This window comes from Oculina patagonica, chromosome 1, assembly GCF_052425735.1.
Source record: "Oculina patagonica isolate OP01 chromosome 1, crgOcupat, whole genome shotgun sequence".
In the NCBI taxonomy this organism is placed as follows: Eukaryota; Metazoa; Cnidaria; class Anthozoa; order Scleractinia; family Oculinidae; genus Oculina; species Oculina patagonica.
This window is the reverse complement of record NC_135758.1, coordinates 777,501-799,648: the sequence shown is the minus strand read 5'-3', so window position 1 is coordinate 799,648 and position 22,148 is coordinate 777,501. Positions and strand designations below refer to the sequence as shown.

Here is a 22,148-nt window from a genome sequence, read left to right as displayed (position 1 = left end):
TATATTAGATGAAACAAGTTCACTGATAAAATTGTTTTCCGCATTTCTGGGATTCCGAGACAGTAATGCATGTGCTCCATTTTTCTCAGTCAAGTCAAGACTGATGTCGAATTCAAATCTGCCCGAAGATATTCTGAATCGGATAAAAATAATTTTGAACCAAAAAATATATGCAGTCTAACTGTGTGACAAAATCGTTGTGTGACAAAGTCGTTCGTTTTATTTTCGATGACTCGAAAATAGAATACGATGATAATCTCGTGTGAAGGGAAAAATATATATTCCTCAGTAACCAAGACAAAACCAAGAAACTGCTGGTAAAAGCGTATTGAAAGGCGAAAAAGCACATTGAAAAGTTATAAAAACAGTAAGAATTGAATGACGGAGCAAGGAATACCGGTAATTTAGCTTGCCGGTGTATTTATCAATTTATTTTAAAATGCAAAATGAAATCTTTGCGATCGCTTCTGCAGTAAAAAATTTTTTGTTGAATCAAACCTAACCGCTGCTCTTTATAACAGTCAAACGAAAGTTTATTATTATTAAAAGAAAGAAATAGTGAAAAAAATCATTTGACTCGAACTTGACTCGTGACGAACTTGACTCGGGCTCGAACTTGACTCGTGCTACGATCAAACTCGTCTCGTACTTGACAAACGCAGGTAGACCAGGTATACACAAGTGACAAAGCTGGAGTTTCTCGGACACTTCAATTTCATAGTAAAAACGTTGTTTTTGAATTTTTCGACCAATTAAACACGAACGTAGTCTGCGTGGCCGGCGTTCAAAGGGGAAGGAGAACGCCGTCCACGCAGGCTAACACGAACGTGACTGTGAACTAAGTACACAGAGCAGGAGTTTCTCGTGCATTTGAAAGAGCCGTGAAAATTAAAATTAATTTAATGCTTTGACAGATTAATTAAAAAAGACTAAAAAACGACGTGAACTTGAACTTGAACTTTAGTACACAAGAGCAGGGTAGAAACGAAATGAACTGACGAAATGACGAATTCAATAAACCTGTAGAAATGAACATGAACATATCAATTATTTCTCTGTGTGACCTAAAAGAGGAATAAAACACCGGAAGTTCAGAATTTGTAAATTACAGTGCCCAGTTGTTCCAAGGGTGAACAGTGCTATCCACCGGATAAATCACTATCCAGGGGATAAGTGTTGACTGTTAGAAATCCACACATTTAGGACTTCACACTCTTTATTTCCCGTCTTTCCTTCGGAGTGTATACTTTCGCGTTCTTCTTTTTTGACACTAGAGACATTAAGCATGACGTTATGCGGCAAACGGCAAACGCGAGCTTGTCTTTAACTTTTTTACCTTTTTATCGAATTCTAAAAACCAATCCCTCATAAAATTAGTGAAAAAATCGCACATTCACGACAAACACAAAACTTCTCATTTTCGCGTACTAACACCAAACGGAAGGGGGGGCAAAAAATCAAAAAAATAAAAAAAAAAAAAAAAAATAATTAAAACAAACAGACAGCAGAAGTTGAATTTTTGCCGTTCGCGGGAAAAATAAACGTCATGCTTAATCTCTCTACTCTTCGCTTTCGTGATAACTCTCACGTTTTACAATCACAATCCTTTTTCCTCGCGCGCATACCCATACTTATCTTGTCAATCAATTGGAACCACGTGACCAGATGCGTAACGCAACTACGGATTTCGGACGAAGAGATCTTCGATTCATCTTTTAAAGACCTTTAAAAAGATAAGATAAGAAACTTTATTTAAGTGTCAAAAACCTTATAGCCTGGGAAAAACACCATACTAATTGTATCGAGCAGAAACACGAAGTGCTCGGGCGTATCTTTCTCTCAAATTTTATCTGCTGCTCAAAGAATAACTCTATACGTGCTGATAGAAAAGTAAACATTTCACAAAACAAATTTACTTAATGCTTTAAAAGGATCAAAGGTAAATATTTTGGTGCTGAAAGCTGAATAGCGCCTCGACGCCTAGTCTCCTTCGCAGCCGCTTTTTGGGACGTCACGCAACGCTCCCAAAAAGCGGCTGCGAAGGAGACTACCTTATTGTTACTTATTTTCGCGGGACTTAATTTTCGCGATTTTCGCGATTTTCAAATCGCGAAATTAAAGACCCACGAAAATTAATTCTAAACGATTTCTATTGTATTTTTTATGCTAATTACGTATTTTTGGCCAAATCGCGAAAATTAAGTCTCGCGAAATATTTCTGTTCCATTTTCGCGAAATTAAGTACCCGCGAAAATAAGTAACAATAAGGTACAATCAACTCTCTCTAAGACGGACACCGTCGGGACCGGCCCCAACTGTCCGTCTTATAGAGGTGTCCGCCTTATAGAGAGTCGAGGTAACGTGACACCAGACATTTTGAGACGATAAAGCTAAACGGCTATGCACAACGAATACACGTCTGTTTTAGTCGCTTACGTTAGCAAAACCTATAAAGTGGAACAAAAATAATATCAGAGATTCGACTTGTTTGTTAATAAAAAAACGGTGATACTGTTAGTAGAAAACTAAATCTACAAGTTTAAGCAGAGAAGTAATGCGTTTTAGCGGATTGTTTTTGGTAAATTTGGTATTCTAAAGGCGCTGACCTGCTATGCCATATGTCGATAACAAGTTTTGAAGTATTATTCACGAAAAAATAACTTTTAGTGCCTGTCCGTTGGCGGTTTCAAAGTGTCCGTTGTCCGTCTTAGAGAGGTGTCCGTCTTACAGAGAGTTTTCTTACAGTAAAATGAATGAAAAACGGCAGGGACCATAACTAGGTGTCCGTCTATTGGAGGTGTCCGTTAAGAGAGAGTTGACTGTACTCGACGCCTGACAGCACGAGCCATCAATGACGCAACTCACGTGGAAAAATAAAGCATTCAAAGGCAAATGAAGTGAGATTGCATTACTTTATTGGGTACTTATTTAGAAAAAAATGCGAAGGTCGGCACTTCATTACTCGAATTAAGGGTGCGTTTCTTTGGGAAAAATCCAAATCCGGATTCTTGATCCAAAAACGGATTTTGCGTTTCTTTACCTATATCCGAAAATGGATTAATCTTGGATCAATGATCTGAAGAATCCACACTTCGAGTGGATACATCAGATCATATCTGAATCCGGATTTTTAGGATTCATGATCCGTGCGTTTCTTTGGGAAAGGATTCGAAAAAAGTACCTTGGCCCAGCGGTCTTTGCTGTAAAAATACAGGTCCGCTCTTTGTAAACACTGCCATACGGAAAGTTTTAGGCGGTTATTTCGATCAAAATGCAAACATATTTCGCGATAAAAGGAAACGGTAGCTTTAGATAGGTATGTAGTATCATTTTAAACGAGATACAGGTTTTCTAGAACAGCCACTGGGTGCCTACGGAAGTTATATCCTTTTGAAATTGTCACGAGTGAAATTTGCACTGATCATTTCGCAATCATTCTTCGCTCTCAGATGCTTTCTCGCCACATTGAGCCTAACGCTAAAGAAGATCTACTTCGACGTGTGGTTTTTGTAAAAGATTTTGTATGCTTAAATTATTTTAGCCAGGATACATTCGACGAAAAATAAATTTGTGCTGATATTTTATGTTCTGTGCGAAATGTGTTTACGGGGTTGTCATGGCAAAAAATCCGTTTTCGGATTCTTCGTTTCTTTGGGAGCAAAGTATCCGTGTGATCTGAGATCAATGATCCAATTTTGGATTTTCCCAAAGAAACGCACCCTAAGATCCTTTGATTAATGTCACGCAATCACGCAATAGGATAGGATCGAGGTTCCTTTAACGAGGTTCCATGATCCAGTGCTTTGAAGCTGTGATGGTCAGCGGTATCAATGATGAAACTGCCTTTGCTGAGCAAAATGGACGCATTTGTTTGAGAACCATTTAGTCTGACCTTGTATTTTACCTCGACAGACTCATTTTAAAGCGTATTTTCGTCATCAGTGCCCTAGTACAAGGTCTAAATTATAACATGTTAATTGTGGATGGGAGCTTTTCCCTTTGAATCATATTTAACACACGATAACATTTTTGCTTCTCAAGCACGTGTGTTAGGACATCGAATTTATTTTGACTGGCTTTGACGTAACAGAGATAATCTTTTATCTACAATTTATGCTCAAGGGAATATTAGAGTCATGAGGAATCTTGAACTGCTAAGAAGTTTCCCTGTGCTTGAGTTGGATGGAACAGAGGAGCCATTTTGTTTAACTGTGGACTGTGATTGTGGCGTGATTTACACTGCTACAGCTGATGGAATAACAGGTTTCCAGTCTTCCAGCCAACAGGTAAACTGTACATGTATGTCTGCTAAGCAAATTGCCTATGAGGTTTTGGTTAATCAAGCCAGGAACTTTCTACTGATGACATAATGTATCAGTCAGTTCCAAAACCACCAATGTCCCCCCCGGGCAAACCCCTGGAATGGGCGGCCTTGGAATTGACTGATATATAACAGGATCAGGTCTGCTACGAGAAGTCTTGTCCCACATGTCAGTCAATGTATCGGTCAATAGTTGGTCAACACATCAACTAATAATTGCCCAATAGTCGGTCAACAGTCAGCTGATGGTCTGTTGATATATGGGTCAATTATTAGAGGAGTGTCCGTAGACTAACTACTGAATGTCACCTGACTATCAGCCCACTCTCAATAGTTGGTCGAGAGTAGGCCAATAGTCAGGAGATAGAAGGCTGATAGTCAGTCGATACTCGGCCGATGATCAAGTTGGTGTCAGTCGACTATTGGCCAAGTGTTGACCAACTACATGTATCAGCCAACTATTGGCAGACTCGTGACCGACATGTCAGTCCTCCGATTTGTTAGTCAACTATCAGCCAACTGTCTGATTGTATCAACTGACAAATCAGACAAGACTTACTATAGGAAACATGATCCAGAGAAATCTATCTACTGTATGGTGTCTCTACATGTATGCAAACTGTGCAGCAACCAATACCCGATTCCCTCTATAGCGCGCGCGCCTGCAGGGAATCACGGTAGTTGTATTCATCAAACCAAGCGCGAGACTTTGCAACAATGCACATTGCTGAGTCTTGCGCATGGTTTGATGAATACAACTACCGTGATTCCCTGCGGGCGCGCGCTATAGAGGGAATCGGGTATTACAGACACAGATCTCTGTAGAGCTGTAAAATCAGAAAAAAGAATTTTTTACTGAAATGTTGTTAGTTGGTTTACTTGCGGGGAATAGATGGGGTTTGACAACTCTACTAAATGCCATGTTGGGAAATCAGCAATTTTTTTCCTGGGAATCTGAGAAAAACTACGAAATGGGAATCAGGAAACTTGTTAACTTTATGGGAATACTGTCAATAATATGTATTTATACATTGTACATAAAGAAAAAAATATTTTATAATAATAGTTGTTTTTCTCTCTGTGCAGGTTGTAAGCACTGTTTCACTCGTATCTGATGGATACTTGCCTGAAGATGGCAGTGGTCGTGTTATAGCAATACAGCATTTGCCAGACTTGGAGTCAGTATGTGTAGCTACTGGTAAAGGAGATGTGATTCTTTGGAATACAGTAACTAATCAGGCAAGATCTTGTTATAATTATGTTATAATAAAAAGTGCTGCATTGTATATATATACCTGCCAACTTTTTTGGGTCAAAGGCATGAGATTTTTATCCTGAAAGTGCCAGGATTTCCGAAGACGATATGACCATTTCTAAAGACTCTGAAGTATTCTGAAGACATTCAGAACAAAACCTGATTCCAGTGTGTGGACCTGTTTTGCTAAACACAGCCTTGTTCCCAATGCTTTTCTGTGATTTCGGGAAAAGTACATGTATGACGTCATTTACTCCTTTTACATAAAGTTTTTGTTTCTCACATTGGTTTGAGTTCACATATTTTTTGAAAGTGTGCCATTTATGGTTGTAGTAATTCACATTTTTCGACTAGGCGTGAGAAATTGGTTCATAAGCATGACTTGGTGTAAGATCGAAGTTTTTAATTTGCAGGCGTGAGAATCAAGCCTAAGGTGTGAGAGTAGGCACGTATATGTTGCAGTTAATTTTTGATCTTAGTTAATTTTTTATTTTAACTAGTTAGTTTTTTTTCTAACTAGTTTATTTTTTTTATTCTTGGTTAATAAGTAGAAAAAGTAGAACACCTCCCCCCTTGATATCTCATACCCTCCCCCCCATCCTTACTAACCCTCCCCTACCATCTGCTACTATCCCTCTCCCCTAAGTACTATCATTTATTTATTTTTCTTTTTTACTAACCTGCACTAGATTTGAACTCTCAACCTCTGGATTTGCTGTCCAACCCCTTACCACTGTGCCACGCAGGAAACGTTGGGTGAACTACTATTTTTTTAAAATATATGATACCCTAACCCTAACCCCATTATTTAACTAGTTAAAAAAAATCAACTAGTTAGAAAAAACTAACTAGTTAAAATCCAAAAAATTAACTGAGATCAAAAATTAACTGCAACATATATGTATACAAACCCTTTATATTTAATAAAAGATTATCCACAAGGTTGACTGAAGTCTCCTCCTACAACCATCTGAGTTGGCCGGTTGTCTTACTGTACATGTATTTTGGTCTGTGGTCTGAGTGAGAGTTCTTCTTTGTTTCTGTGTTAGATTGAATGTGTGGGCAGTGTGGACAGTGGATTGAGGTCTATGGAATGGAGTCCAGATCAGGAACTAGTGGTATTCATGACAGGTTTGCAAAAAACTCTTACCATTACTATAGTCAACTCTCGTCTTGTGGACACCTCACTTTTACAGACACCCCCATTATTACGGAAAAGAGTTGTTAGTCCCGGTGAATAAGAATTACTGAAAATTGCTCCCACTACCACTGACTTTCTCTATTGCAGACACCAAATTGTGGTCCCTAAGGTATCCATTTTAGTGGGAGTTGACTGACTTGGTCAATGTTATTTACATGTCAGAGCTCAGGACATTCTGAAATAAGATTTTAAGTACATGTGGGTGGCTACCCCATGTGCAATACCCATCAGAGAGTTATATGAGAAGTTGAAAATATCCTCTTATAAAAATAGAGAGCTGCATTTTTAATTTTACCCGATGATACGCAACAGGACACCTGCTGGAGCTACAGTTGATGCAAGGTCTTATTGAAAGCCTTGCAAGGCTACTAGATTTCCACAAGAGGCCTCTGAGTTAGGGTCACTAATAATTTTTTTGTTACAGTTCATAAGATTTTTTGTTTTTCAGGGGAAGAAACACTTATAATGATGACAAAAGATTTTGATCCCATTTCTGAGTTCCCTTGTCACTCAGAGGAGTTTGGTGAAGGTACATTTTAAAATTGCATGCAGTTAAAAATTTTATATAAAATGTACAGTCTGTATTATTTTGTTTTCATTTCTTCAAAAATGGCTTTATAACAGGGACCAAAATGAGTGTTTGACTTTTATCTATTTTTTTTATTCTACTTTATTGAACTCAAAAATAATCATACACTCAGATTTATATGAAAGAGTATCAATCTGTTTTTTTGGCAGAGAAGCCAATTAATGTTGGCTGGGGAAAGAAAGAAACCCAGTTTCACGGGTCAGAAGGCAAACCGACTACTGCCAACATACAGGAAGTCGTAAGTAGCAGTTATCCTATGATTGAGTAACCAGTAAAAAGTATCTTTAATGTTTGAACAACCCTCTCATACTGTATGAGAGGGTTGTGTCAAACATTGCATTGCACGAATTCACACGATACAAGAGAGGGTCATTTCAGGACAATACCTGGTCTAATACTGTTGTTAGACAATAATTATAGGACCTGCCGCGAAACAATCTGATTGGTTGATTTTAGTTTTGGCCCTTTGACTCCCTAAGTTGTGCAATAAATATATGTATAGCGAATAATTAACAATTATCCTGCGAAATCGCGCGGAATATCGCCTGATACTTAGCCGACGAGGGCGTAGGCCGAGTTGGCTAAAATCAGACGATATTCCGCAAGATTGAGCAGGATAATTGTTTTATTATTCAACAAATTGTCAACGAAAGACATTTTTCAGATAGAAAAACTGTAATTATGCCGCGCTTTACAAGATTTCGGACGAATCTTCGCAACCTACGTATATGGCAGGATATATGTTATGTACGGATGACAGATAACGTTAACATTTTGACCATATATGGGCAGTGCGCGCATGTGTTGAATAATAACAATAAATATTAAGATTGTAGGTAATTTACATGTCAAAAAGTCTTAGTCCTCTTGACTGGATGCAACATAAACCTGATTCTAAGGTTAGATGCCAGCTACTGATATAGTCATTAATTAAAATCATAGTGTATTTAGGTGTTTTATATATGCATGTGAAATACTTGACATTGGATTTATCTCATGACAGATTGCAAGACCTGCCGCTAGCTGGGATGACAAGATGCCAAGAATAAGCTGGCGTGGTGATGGGCAGTTTTTTGTTGTCAGTGCAATCCATCCTCAAACTGGTATGCAAATATCTGTCCTGTATTATTCTCAGTGTTAAGTTTATCTACATCTGTGTTTCTATTTAACAATTAGGCAACATCTAGTTAACAAGCCTGAGTTGTCTATGAAAGAATAGTCAACAAGGTGCAGCCGAGTTGACTACCTCTCATTAATAAAGTTTTACAGGCTGTTAAATTCTTATGGAAGTTAATTATTCATCTGTTGTCACTTTAGTAGAGTTACCTTTCTTAATGGGTGGTGTGCCTGTGTGTTGGTATGCCTGTGATGGTAAGTGACATTCATGATATGTTATATTTTTCCAGGTGCACGGGCATTGCGAGTGTGGAGCAGGGAAGGTGTGCTCAGTTCTACAAGTGAAAGTGTTGATGGTTTGGAGCAGGCCTTATTCTGGAAGTAAGTGGAAAGCTTTGCAGGTTTCGATTTCTTCCTATCTTATTTTTGTCTACATGTTTAATTTTTCCTTTCTTTTTTAACTATCAGACCATCTGGTAGCTTAATTGCTTCAACCCAACGCAAGCCCCACAGACATGAAGTGATTTTCTTTGAGAGAAATGGTCTTAGACATGGAGAGTTTATACTACCCTTTGACAAGATGGAAACCAAAGTAAGCATTTATCAGTTTAACTAATTACTGTTGTTTTACTCCTGGTTCACAAAATATACCAATCGTAAAGATTTCTCTTTATCTGAGGAAACCATCGGCTCACAACGTCAGTTTCAACACAGGATTATCATCCTCTGTTTGTCAGGTCACAGCATGCCCATATGTATATTCAACTTTCTGCACTCATTTTTTTGTGAGGTTGTGTCTGTAACACTGGTCTGGTCAATCTGGTTTGTAAAATAGAATTCGCTCATTTCTTGTGTGTTGCAAGACTTTCATGTACTTATACTAGAACACAATTCGCTTGACCGGTACAGAAGTTGTTAGTTCTTTTTTAATTAATTTTCAAAGTTGTGGTAAATTTAAGCCTTGACAGTGGTTGTTACAGCGCTCGTTTGGGTGAACCGAAAATCCTTAAAAACTCGAAAAAAATTAATGATCCGGTCAAGGGAATTGTGTTTTTAGGATAAGTACATGAAAGTCTTGCAACACAAAGAAATAAGTAAATCTATTTTACAAGCCAGATCGACCAGACCGGTATTACAGACACATTCTCTTAGGCTTCCTAAAATCTGTTTTTATGACTGTGTATTTGTATTAAAATAACATATAAATATTTTTGCATTGTTTAAGTTTATTTTTGTGCCGTTTTCACAGTGTTCAAATAGCTGCCTGCTCTGTCCCTTCAGACACGTACAGGTTACATGTGGTACTTCAAACCTTTTCAATGCCATGGCTGCCAGGAGTAAATGATTGTTTTTTATATAATGTACATTGTAGGTAGTAGAAGTGGCCTGGAATAGTGATTCAACAGTGTTAGCTGTGTGGGCTGAAGAGTTACCAAGCCAAGAATCAATAAACTCACAAGAATTTCTTCCAAAGTCTTATGGTATGTGTTGTCAGTTAATTCAGTAGAATTCACTTGTAACAATGCCATAACTTACATGTATCATGGCTTATACTGACCAGTTTACATCCTTCTATAGGATACTCTCAGTACAGTACACACAAAATTAAAATTTGACAGAAAAAATAATTAGCAGTGGTTTTAGAACTGAGTCCATAATATTTTTTTGGTATACATGTTTTTTTTTATGAACTTGTAATAAATTATCTCAAAATCAACATATGGTCAGATTGAAAATTTATCTTGAAATTCTCCAGAGAACCATATCCCTTGGTCTATTCAGTTCAATCTTGTATGGTGCATGATGCAGCATCCAAAAAATGTTACTTTTTATTATTAACTAAAATTAAAAGCTTACATGATTGCTGTGGTGCCTTGTTTTATGTGCTGTGATGTGTTTTGTTTTAGTTCAGTTGTGGACTGTTAATAACTACCACTGGTACCTCAAGCAGCAGATGGAATTTGAAGCAACAGTCAAACACAGAGTGGCCTGCCTCACATGGGATCCTGAAGCCCCCTTAAGGCTGCATATCATGACAAGAGGTGAGTAAAAGTTGCATTTTCCACTTATGCTTGGTGTGCAAATTTTGCTGTTTGATCAAGTATTTATACCTAATCGTACCTTTTTGATACGCTTCGGTAGCATATCAGGCGAGTTTGGTCGAGCCATGGTTCGTATTTTGGCGAGACGCAGTCGAGCCAAAATACTCATGGCGAGACCAAACGAGCCTGATATGCTACGGAGGCGTACCAAAAAGGTACAATTAGGTATTTACCATTATGATACCCAAATTCAGCAAAATATCCGGTTATATATATCGCTCTGCTGAAGCCATGCTTGCAAGGTACGAACTGCAAATTGTCTCAATTGTGTTGACTTGGTCTTCAACACTTTTACCAAGTTCTTCTTCTGCCTTTTTTCCACTTGTTTGTTTAGAGTTTCATTCTCTAATTTTCAAAATCAAAATAAAGCGAAAATTTTGGAAATTCTAACTCCATTTTTAGTGCAGAATGCACTATTGTGATGGTTTGGTGGGTTGTCGTCTTCTAAACCTCTAACGCGCTAAGGCGCTATGGTGTAAACTTTTAATCACCAATTAATTAATTAATATCAATTAATTAATTATTTCTGTGAAGGGGGTGGGGAGCACCTGACCGTACCCCCAGGTAAAACCTGGAGCATATATACGTTACTTTTATGTGAAGATCTCAAAGGTATATATTTGTTTCAGTAAACCCTTTGCTCGCCTTGTGGTACTACTCTTTCTAGGGCAACGTAATTTGCGCCAAACGCATGCGCAGAGTTTATTTACGTTATTTTTTGGAACTCTCATGAACATCGCTTGTATTGCGTGTTTGCGGTAGGATTCCTGCAGACTCCGTGACACCAAGTGAAAACCGCAAATTAATTAAATTAGATTTTGAGACTTTCACAGCGCTTTCGTAATTAGGTACGAAAAAACTTGCACCAGGATTTTCGGCGTAAACTGCAGATAACCAGGAAACAAATATCCTAGCTGTATTGCGTTTTAAAAAACCTTTCAAAAAAGATGTCTTTTGATTAGTTTTGTTCTCTACTTTTTGAGAATCGTCTTTCGTGCAGTTTAAACCGTAACGTAATTAAATTAAACAAATGCCATCGAGGCCAGTTTAAACCGTAACTTAATTAAATTAAACAAATGCCATCGAGGCCACCGTAAAACAAAAAAAACAAAAAAAAAAATACAAAAGTATCATGTTACAGCATATTCAAGGAAAACAAAAGTATCTTGTTTCAAACGTAGTGTCGTGTTACGGTTGCAAAGATTAGCGTAACAAATACCCGGGAAGGAATACAAGTAGTCTGCGAACAGGCTTTTCTGAGGCTTTCCGAAAGTAAAATAAAGCAAATAAACACGAACATAAAACATCATACTTTCAATTGTCGGCTCCATCGCATTCTGCACTGTCCTTTGAGTCTCTGAGTTTCAGTCTGAATGTCTCGTCGGCAAACATCGCGAAATTGGCGAGCGCGCTCAAGTTTAGTCTTGGCGGGAAAGTTTTTCTGTTTTTACGACCGCTAAACACCGCTAAATTTAAATTACGGAGTTCTATTTTCTTGGTAAAACCTTTTTTCAATTCATCGTACAGTAACACTACTTTACTTCAAAGTGACCGTGATATGGTGGCATATCAGGTCAGTGACTTGATATCGTAGGATATCAGGACAGTAGATGGCGCTTCTGATTGGCTACTTGCGAATTTGGGTACGGTAATAAGTAATATCATTTTTTATTTACTGCAGTTTGGTTTAGTCAACCTCAATTATCCCTTTACTGGGGTTTAACCATTGGATTGGATGGTTGCCTGGGGTGGGGGGGGGGGGGTGGGGTGACTACACATGATCCTTACATAATGACTCCCATATTAATGGGGATTCTTATCACCTTGCTTGAGGGTAGAAATTACAGATTTTGGTCTCACTTTGCATGTTGAGGACAGAGCCCCGATATTTTATCTGTTAATGTCATGTCAAGGCAACCTTGTTTCAAGGGTACTTTGTGGAAAAAAGGGCCCTGGGGATGCAACCCTCCAAGTTTATTTTTCCTTAGTGGCCATTTGGCCACTGACTGTTCAAGTTTGGTCACCAGTGAAAAATGTAAGTCGCTAAATAATTTAACTAGCTCACACTTTCAATCCTTTTTCTCAATTTTCAGTAGTCACCAGGCTGGCGACTTTGGTTCCAATTTAGTTGCCAGCTCCAAAATTTTAGTCGCCATGTCAATTAAAATGGTCTTAACTTGGAGGGTTGGGATGTGGTTGATGTTAAGGGCTGTGTTCAACTGTTCCATATGTTGCCACTGGATGCCTTCTTGGCTGTTATCTTCTGCTATCACACATTGCAGAATGCAAGTTTGTTCACAGTTATGCAATATTGTTTTTACAGGAGGATATTACTTCTGCTATGAATGGTGTTGGAGTACAGTTCACAGTGAAGGGACCAGTGAACAGAACATGTCCACAGTTGCAGTAATAGATGGAGGTATGTAGTAATGACCTATGTTAATATAGTACCAAGTCTTAAATTCTCTTCGCACTGCCTTCACCTCGTCGTCAAGTAGGTAGGAAGGTTTGCCCTCAAGTTTGTTATAATCAAATTTGAAACATTTCAGTATCTCATATTATTATATGTCTACAATAGTACGCGCGCTCTGATTGGCTGCTGAGCGGGCATTATTTTCTTGTAATGACCGGGCATTATGAAACTTTTTCTCGGCTCGACGGTTTTTTGAGTTGTGAGTAAAAACAACAAAAAAGCCGACAAAAAAACTACACTATCTTTTCAATAACTGAAAGAAAAATATAAGCATACCGATACTTCTTTAGGATGAGCGACGAAGGGAGCCACAGAGAGCGAGTTTTACCTCAGCCGGTTTTTTCCCTTGATTTACTCTTTTTTGAATAGTACTTAAAGGCCATATAAAAAATCTATAACCGTCCGCGGGCATTACAGGGATCTCGACCTCGACCTTGATGTATTGACCTCGCTGTCGCTCGGTCTCATCCGCCTCGGTCAGTGATTCCCCTGTAATGACCTCACTCTCGGTTAATAAGTAGTATGTTTTCGTTTTATATATTGCACGTTTGGGTCATTATTTAATTTATTAAATAGCAACTACACATACTGAAGATGTAATAGGTTATCTACCTATGTAATATAGTACCAAGTCTTAATTCTCTTCTCACTGCCTTCACCTCGTCGTCAAGTAGGTAGGAAGGTTTGCCCTCAAGTTTTATTCAATTTGAAAATTTAGTATCTATATTATTATTGTCTAATAGTCGCGCTCTGATGGCTGCTGAGCGGGCATTATTTTCTTGTATGACCGGGCATTATGAAACTTTTTCTCCTCACGGTTTTTTGAGTTGTGAGTAAAAACAACAAAAAAGCCGACAAAATATAACTACACTATCTTTTCAATAACTGAAAGAAAAATATAAGCATACCGATACTTCTTTAGGATGAGGACGAAGGGAGCCACAGAGAGCGAGTTTTACCTCAACCGGTTTTTTCCCTTGATTATACTCTTTTTTGATAGTACTTAGGCCATATAATAAATAACTTATTAACCTCGTCCGCGGGCACAGGGAATCTCAGACCTCGACCTTGTCTCGCTTCGCTCGGTCAATACATCACGGCCTCGGTCAGTGATTCCCCTGTAATGACCTCACTCTCGGTTAATAGTAGTATGTACATTTTCGTATATAATATATACTTGCACGTTTGGGTCATTATTTAATTTATTAAATAGCAACTACAATACTAAGATGTAATAGGTTATCTGACCTTGTTAATATAGTACCAGTTTAATTCTCTTCTCACTGCCTTCACCTCGTCGTCAAGTAGGTAGGAAGGTTTGCCCTCAAGTTTGTTATAATCAAATTTGAAAAATTTCAGTATCTCATAGTACATTTTCGTATATAATATATACTTGCACGTTTGGGTCATTATTTAATTTATTAAATAGCAACTACACATACTAAAGATGTAATAGGTTATCTGTGCATGCAGAAATATATCATCACCAGGATTTGCTCCCACAACAAATCACTTGCCAAAAAAAATACATTATGAGAAGACTATTTTGCCAAATTATTTTATTTCTACCTTGTTTCTGTAGCTAAGTTGCTGCTTACTCCAATGAAACACATGGTTGTGCCGCCACCGATGTCAGCGCATGCTGTAGAGCTGCCATCTCCAGCCTCATGCGTCAGTTTTGCTCCACCACCCAACTGCAGTGACATGGTGGTGTTACTGTCCAATGGCAGTGTAGCAATTTTTCAATCACTGACAGAAAATGGTGTTAAAGAAGAATTCAAGCCTCCTGGAAAACCACCAAAACTTGTAGGAACTTACAGGTAAGTTATAACAGGCCAATAAATTTTGCCCTTCAGCCGTAGTACCAGCCTTGCAATGAGTCTGGTTTTAGTTTGTGATGCTTGTTGTCTCAAGGAACACTAGATCCAAGAAAACTTAATCACAACTAAAAATTGTTTGAATGCACAATTTCTGTCATAAATAAAAGTTTTTTTTTTTTTTTTATATTTTTATTTTTATTTTTAATTTTTATTTAGTATTTAATGTGGGTCCACATCAGCATTTAGCTGCCTGTATTTTAGACCTACTTATTAAATAAAGTATGTATGTATGTATGTTACATAATAAGAAGTAGTGAAATTTTATTTTGTATACTAAAATATCTTGTTGACCGTGGCACACTCCTTCTCCAAGTTGTGCTGTGCTATAGAAAACCAGAATTAGTGACCAGTTCTTATGGTGCAAAGATAACAAATTTTACAGGTTTCCCTTTGGGCAAGTCGGAGCCATTTTTTGCTAGCCCATAAGTCTTTCTCAGAGAGGGGGGCATTGGGGACTGTAAGAAACCGAAAAACCGCACAAAAAATCATGCAAACCGAAAAACTGAAGTGAATTTTATCAAAAGAAAGATCACTCTAACTAAAATGCCTCAGGAGGAAAAAGGAATTGTCTTGACATTTTTGTTCATAATGCTAACATGCTCTCTTGCATTTTAATAAAGCAGGTTCTTTCATGATCTAGGAAACTGTAAAAAATACGGAAACAGAGCAACAACACGCGGATTGCCGAAACCTAAAACATATCAAGAGGAAAACTGAAAGAGAGACACAAAACGAAAACGCGGTTTTTGTTGCGAAACGAAAACCGATCTAAAAAATGGCCAAAATCGAGAAACCGAAAACCCCAAAGTCCCCCTCCTCAAAGGCCTTACATCATCTTCAACTAAAAAGTCTAAGATTGTCACTTACTAAAAAAGCTAATCTAAGCTTATTCACCACTGATGATGACCATAGTGTCGAGAACGTTTTGGTTTTAAGAACTTTAATTACATTTTTAGCCTTTTTACAAGCAAATGTCACTTACCGGTTGAGAAAGTAATCAATGGGTATGGGAGGCACGGTGGCCTAATGGTTAGTGCGCCGGACTCCGGATCGAGCGGTTCAAGTTCGAGCCCCGGCCAGGGGCACTTGTGTTGTGTTCTTGGGCAATACACTTTGCTCTCATTGTGCCTCTCTCCACCTAGGTGTATAAATGGGTGCTGGCGACATAATGCTGGGGGGTAACCCTGCGATGTACTAGCATCCCATTCAGGGGGGAGTAAAAATATTCCTAGCCGCTTAAAGCTACGGAAACCGGGATAAGCTCCGGCAGTGTGGGCCGCATGGCTTCTATACTTCTAGCCCTGGGCTGTTGCACTTTTCTAGGACCTTCTTTCCATGCCCTTGGCCTGTATGGAGACTTACACATTACCACTCCAAGCCTTTTCAATCAACATTATTATATTGTGTATCTCTTTTTTCACAAACACGACAGCATTGACACTACCGATCATCCCTCAGTTTGGATAGGCCCATTAAGCTGGCGTCAGTTGATCTGGTGGAAGGAGCACACCCTTATTGCAGTGGGATGGGACAACATGACTCAGAGAGACGTTGTTTGTGAACTGGAGATTTTAACGGAAAATGAAAACAACAGAATTGTCATCAGGTTTGAGTTGCCAAGTCTGTTTCCAGTGATCGTTTCCAGGCCCTTTATTTTAGGGGGAGCGTATCGTTTCCATTGTTGTAATGTGCGTTCTAGACAGATGATTGTAGTGTTCACGATTTTTTCTTTTCTACTCAGGCACAAAACAGAAACAGAAGAGCCAGTTCTTCGGTTGTGTGCGAGCCGTCATTCTGAATCTGTTGTCATGGAGCTCATAAATGGAAACTTGCTCAGATATACGTCAGGTATCAACATGTGATCAAGTTATGCTACTGTTCTTATTCAACAGCCTTTCTCAAACTCATAAAAACTTTCTCAAGTCAACCAAAGAAATCAGGACCGTGACTATGGTTTGGATATGTGTTCTTAATTAGCATAGATTTTTATGATCTTATTTCTCCGTTTTCTCCGTACTTTTAGTCCCCCCCCCCCCCAAGATTTATCAAACACTGGAGAGAGTGTTTCATCAAATTTCCAAACACCTCGAAGTTCGTCAAAAGTACTCCACTACATGTCGTATTTTCAACTCGCTGCTCGGTGTTCGGAAATATGATGAAACACACTCTCTCTCTCTCGTGTTTCACATAATGTATTACTTGATATCTGACTGCTGTTTATATTATCTTCTTTTTAGATTCGAATCAAGCCAGTTTATCTCCATGGACAAATAGTCGTGGAGAAGAAGTTTCTCTCCCTCAGCCCTGTCAGTGTACAAAGACAGCTTTAGTGGGGAATGAGGTTTGTACTCATTTCTGTTTGATGTACGAAACGTTGTTAAGAATTATTCAGTAGTTACTATATGTACCATTTTTGTAAAGTAAAGTAACTCTGATCTTGTGCTTTCTTAATTTCAGGAAGTTGTATTAGGTCTTACTGAGCATTCAAGATTATATGTTAATAACAAAGAGGTAAGATTATTGTGTCTGTGAAGTATCATTAGACAAGTCTAGGAGGTCACATGTAGTGTAACTCTAAAGCATTGTACTACTTCTAAATTAATTTATGTTTCGTAAACTTTGCATTGTAGGTGTCTTCAAATTGCACTTCCTTTACAGTTCATGACGAATTTCTTCTTCTAACAACGCATGCGCACACGCTGCGATGCATTAGTCTCTTACCATCCACTCGAGGTAGGTCCCAGTCCTTTCAATATGAATCTTACTTTCACTGCTCATTACAGAAGGAAAACCTGAGCCATTTATTACCATTGTTTCGGTACGAACCCCTATCTTTTTGGTATCCGCAATCCCATGTCAGACCGAATTGCCACTACATCGCGTAAAACCTCTTTCCTCCGGTCTCGGTGTTCAAAGGGTAGATAACGCTATCCACCGGATAAGACACTTTCCAGAGGATAGTGTAGTATGTTTTATCAACACTTATCCACTGGATAGTGATTTATCCAGTGAATAGCATTATCCAACCTTTGAACAACTGGGCCCAGGAAAAAAGGCCAAAACCTTAAATTTGAAATCTGAGTGCCAGTGTTTTAGTGTCTATTCCACCCCTTGGGTTATCACTCCCTGTACTGTACAAAGTGTTGACTAGTGTGCAATAACAAAGAAAAAGGTTAAAAATTTTGAATTAGGGGAGAGAAAAATTTTGTTTGTCTCCAAGGAAGAGACGCGCGTTCGCGAACGCTCTAGGCGAAAGGCGACGGTTGTGTGTGAACTTATAAAGCACGCTGCTGCGCATTGCACGTAGAGGAATCGAAGCAATAAATTGGTTGTTCTGTACCTTCGATGCACGAGTTATATGTTTGACTTATTATTTGTTTTGTATCCAGGTTTACCAGTTTTAGTTGAGGACAAGCCACACCCGTTAGATGAAAACATCAGACGTGTCGAGAGAGGCTCGCGAATAGTTGTCGCTGTAACACAAGATACCAAAGTCGTGTTACAGGTACATGATCTGATTTAACTAAACACAACAAGTTCTGAGATCTTTTGTCGGGTTCAAACGCCGAAGGACGTTTTGAATAAAGCATTTTTGAGTAACTCTCATCAGTTTCTATGAACAAATCTGGCGTTATGATCCAAGGGAATTAATGGGATCTTGTCAAGTGCCTGCTAAGGATAATTTCAAAAAACGTCAAAGAAAAATCTTACGTCTTTTAAAAGCCAATTGCGGAAGGGTATTTGACAGATAATAGGAATCATGTGGATCGATGCAAAGATGATTTACCTTATTGTTACTTATTTTCGCGGGAACTTAATCTCGCGAAAATAGAACGGGCATGTTTCGCAGGACTTAATTTTCGCGATTTGGCCAAAAATACGTAATTAACATAAAAAAATACAATAGCAAACGTTTGAAATAAATTTTCGCGGGTCTTTAATTTCGCGCTTTTTTGAAAATCGCGAAAATTAAGTCCCGCGAATAACAGTAAGGTACTTACAGTTGCGACAACAATGTGGACAATTTTGAAAAACAGGTTTTATATTTTCAAGTTCATTTACTTTTAGTCTCACTGAAATTAGCAATAGTTGTCAAACTTGTTTTGTTTTTGTTGTCAGATGCCTCGTGGAAACTTGGAAACTATCCATCCTCGATCGCTGGTGTTGTCCTATTTGCAGAAATGTTTGGATGGGTAAGTTGGCTAGGTTAACAGACTGATTTATATTTTTTTTTAATATCCTCGACGCAACGGAAGTCACGGTTGGTTTTGATTTTCCTCCTGATTGGTTTAAGGTGGCCCGATCCTATTTATTTACGTGAAAGTTCCATTTTTAAATCGCGCTTTTTGGCAGGAAAGATCTCACCGATTTCTTCGAATTTTTGCATCCTGAATGAAAAATGTTCGAATATACAGAAAATGGCATTCGTTTTTCAGTCGGAATAAAATCTTTTGAGATTTGAAGATATTTTCAAAATCTGGTTTTTACCAAAAATGTCTTTTACTTTAAAACCCGACGCCAGCTTTCTCCCAAACTTTAGCAAATAAGCCTCAGAGCTCTCTAGTTTCGTATCAAGGAGTTTCATGACAATCCTGACTATGCAACTCGCTGCACAAAATGCTTGTCAATTTGTATTTAAAATGCTTCGCTAATGCATTCATGTCAACTGACGCACAAATAGCGGAACAGTGCAGCTAAACTATCTGTCATCTGAAGGTATTATGCTACCCAAAACCTTATCAAAAAGAAAGTGAGTAATCAGAAACCTACAGCAAATACAGACAGCGCATCAAGAAGGACAATTTTATGACTCGTGCAAGGTAAAATTAAGTATTTTATATTCATCTCGCTTATCACGTATTCGTTCATTTATTTTCGAAAAAAATCTTACGATAGCAAAAATGAACATTTAAGAAAAACCCTTACCAGTTTTCATCACAGTAGGTTCCCATTCTGAGGATAAATAAAACCGCCAAGTTGAGTACTTCCCAACATCCACTTTTCGACTGCAATGAAAACCCTGTGCCTGATAATATATTCAAGATAGCTGACTTTGTTTTCGCATTCGTTACGGCCAGTTTGCCACTTGGGGATAACAAGTCTTGGGAAACATTAAATATATTATTGAGCACAAGGGTTCTCGATGCAGTCGAAAAGCGGATGGTTGGAGGTACTGAACTTGGCGGCTTTATTTCTCCTCAAAATGGGAACCCACTGTGATGAAAACTGGTAAGGGGTTCTCGTAGATGTTCTTTTTTGCCATGCTGAGATTTTTTTTGAAAATAAATGAACGAATACGTGATAGGTAAGATGAATATAAAATATTTAATTTTACCTTGCATGCGTCATAAAACTGTCCTTCTTGTTGCGCTGTCTGTATTTGCTGTAGGTTTCTGATTCCTCACTTTCTTTTTGGTAAGGTTTTGGGGATCATAATTCTTGCAGATGACAGATAGTTTGGCTGCACTGTCCCGCTGTTTGTGCGTCAGTTGACATAATGCATTAGCGAAGCATTTAGAGATAAAATTTGACCAGCATTTTGTGCAGCGAGTTGCATGGTCAGGATTGTCATATTTCTAGATTTTTACCGACCTAATTAAATGTAGATGTAGATGTAGATGTCATGAAACTTCCTGATACAAAACTAGAAAGCTCAGAGGCATATTTGCTAAAGTTTGGGAGGAATCTGTCGTCGGGTTTTAAAATTATGGACATTTTTGGTAAAAACTAGATCTTGAAAATATGTTCAAATCTCAAAAGATTTTATTCCGACTGAAAAACGAATGCCATTTCCCGTAAATTCGAACGTTTTTCATTCAGGACGCAAAAATTCGAAGAAATCGGTGAAATCTTTCCTGCCAAAAAGCGCGATTCAAAAATGCAACCATCACGTAAGTAAATAGGATCGGGCCACCTTAAAATTACCCACGCTTGTTCTGGTTAGTTAGAACATGCTGTGACAGTCGTTACAAGTTTCTCTAGACAAAGAACATGACGTATTAAGTTTCAAACCTCTCCCGGCTACTCACAGTGGGTCAGTATTTTTCTCCTGTGACTTTTAGTCGTGCTTTTTTTAACTTCAGGCTTCATTATCGAGACGCCTTTGTAGCCATGCGACGACATCGGATCAATCTTAATTTAATACACGACCATAACTCCAAGGTGAGTGTTGTAAATAATTCAATGTCACATGCCGACATTTTTAGAGGTTCTCCTCCCGCCTTTCAATGTTCAGTTCTTCGTAGATAAGGATTATCTGTGCAATATGTTGGGGGACTCAACATTGAGCAGGGGAGAGGTGTGGAAAAGATATAAATTTGGTAAATTCTCTTCTCTCTAGCCCAAGGATGGGGCCTCCGCTGTTATGGATAAACAGAGCAAAAAATAGAAATGTACTAAACTGTAAACCATGCCGCGATTCCTATCATTTATTATCCTTACAAAAGTTTTTAACCAGAAACTAAGTCGTCGTACTCTAAAAGTCGCTATATTATTTACTTCCATAAGGCATTAAATCTCCAGATTTGTTTAACGTCAACCCTGCACTTGAAAAACATGCTTTCGTTCGTTCGTTCACGCCTCAAATTTGTATTCTATCGCTATTGTCATTCTAACGTTGTTGTTTTTGTAGCTCTTCCTGGATAACTTGGAGTCATTCATAGGCCAAGTGGAATCTGTCAACTTTATTAACCTTTTCCTAACAGACCTCAAGTACGTATACCTTTCCTTCCTTTCTAACCAAGAGCCCAGAAGTCTCGGTTAACTGCATGGTTAGCATGGTATAAACTGTCAGCATGACAACAATGTTTCCTGCCAAAAGCAACATTTGAGACCTCTTTGTATTTGATGCGAGTTCTGTTGTGGTTAAACGAGCAAGTATTGTTAACTTAAATATTTTTTGTTTGATTTTTCTTTCAAGGGAGGAGGACGTGACTGTCACGATGTATTCTGATTATTACTCAGAACCAAGACTACCGTACGTCAGCTTTTTAACTTCATTTTAGCCATGCATATGCAAAAATTCACACTACATAAATTTTGTTTTGAAGTGAAGTATCTTTCCTTTCTACAGGTCGCTGGCATCTCCAACTGACAGCAGTAAAGTTGATCGAGTCTGTGATGCCCTACGTACCGCTTTAGAAACTTCTGGCCATAATAAGTAAGTCTAATTTGCTGGTTTAAAACACGTATTACTTGTTAAAATAGCAGAA

General features: G+C 38.3%; 1 protein-coding gene across 2 annotated transcripts in view; it reads left to right on the top strand.

The window, feature by feature from the left end:
- Window positions 1–3,833: 3,833 nt before the first annotated feature.
- LOC144652070 (elongator complex protein 1-like) overlaps window positions 3,834–22,148 on the top strand; it is a 26,214-nt gene continuing 7,899 nt past the window's right edge. The window contains exons 1-23 of one of the 2 annotated variants that reach the window (XM_078512116.1): window positions 3,834–4,286; window positions 5,408–5,560; window positions 6,626–6,707; window positions 7,226–7,306; window positions 7,516–7,604; window positions 8,370–8,469; window positions 8,773–8,863; window positions 8,951–9,074; window positions 9,855–9,963; window positions 10,390–10,524; window positions 12,908–13,003; window positions 14,640–14,877; window positions 16,370–16,543; window positions 16,679–16,785; window positions 17,175–17,278; window positions 17,395–17,448; window positions 17,568–17,670; window positions 18,327–18,442; window positions 19,057–19,127; window positions 21,018–21,099; window positions 21,569–21,648; window positions 21,857–21,913; window positions 22,010–22,096. In XM_078512116.1, the coding sequence (XP_078368242.1) occupies window positions 4,137–4,286; window positions 5,408–5,560; window positions 6,626–6,707; window positions 7,226–7,306; window positions 7,516–7,604; window positions 8,370–8,469; window positions 8,773–8,863; window positions 8,951–9,074; window positions 9,855–9,963; window positions 10,390–10,524; window positions 12,908–13,003; window positions 14,640–14,877; window positions 16,370–16,543; window positions 16,679–16,785; window positions 17,175–17,278; window positions 17,395–17,448; window positions 17,568–17,670; window positions 18,327–18,442; window positions 19,057–19,127; window positions 21,018–21,099; window positions 21,569–21,648; window positions 21,857–21,913; window positions 22,010–22,096 (2,483 nt within the window). In that variant the 5' untranslated portion in view covers window positions 3,834–4,136. Of the gene's footprint in view, window positions 4,287–5,407; window positions 5,561–6,625; window positions 6,708–7,225; window positions 7,307–7,515; window positions 7,605–8,369; window positions 8,470–8,772; window positions 8,864–8,950; window positions 9,075–9,854; window positions 9,964–10,389; window positions 10,525–12,907; window positions 13,004–14,639; window positions 14,878–16,369; window positions 16,544–16,678; window positions 16,786–17,174; window positions 17,279–17,394; window positions 17,449–17,567; window positions 17,671–18,326; window positions 18,443–19,056; window positions 19,131–21,017; window positions 21,100–21,568; window positions 21,649–21,856; window positions 21,914–22,009; window positions 22,097–22,148 lie in introns of both variants that reach the window. The other variant, XM_078512113.1, reaches the window with a different exon arrangement.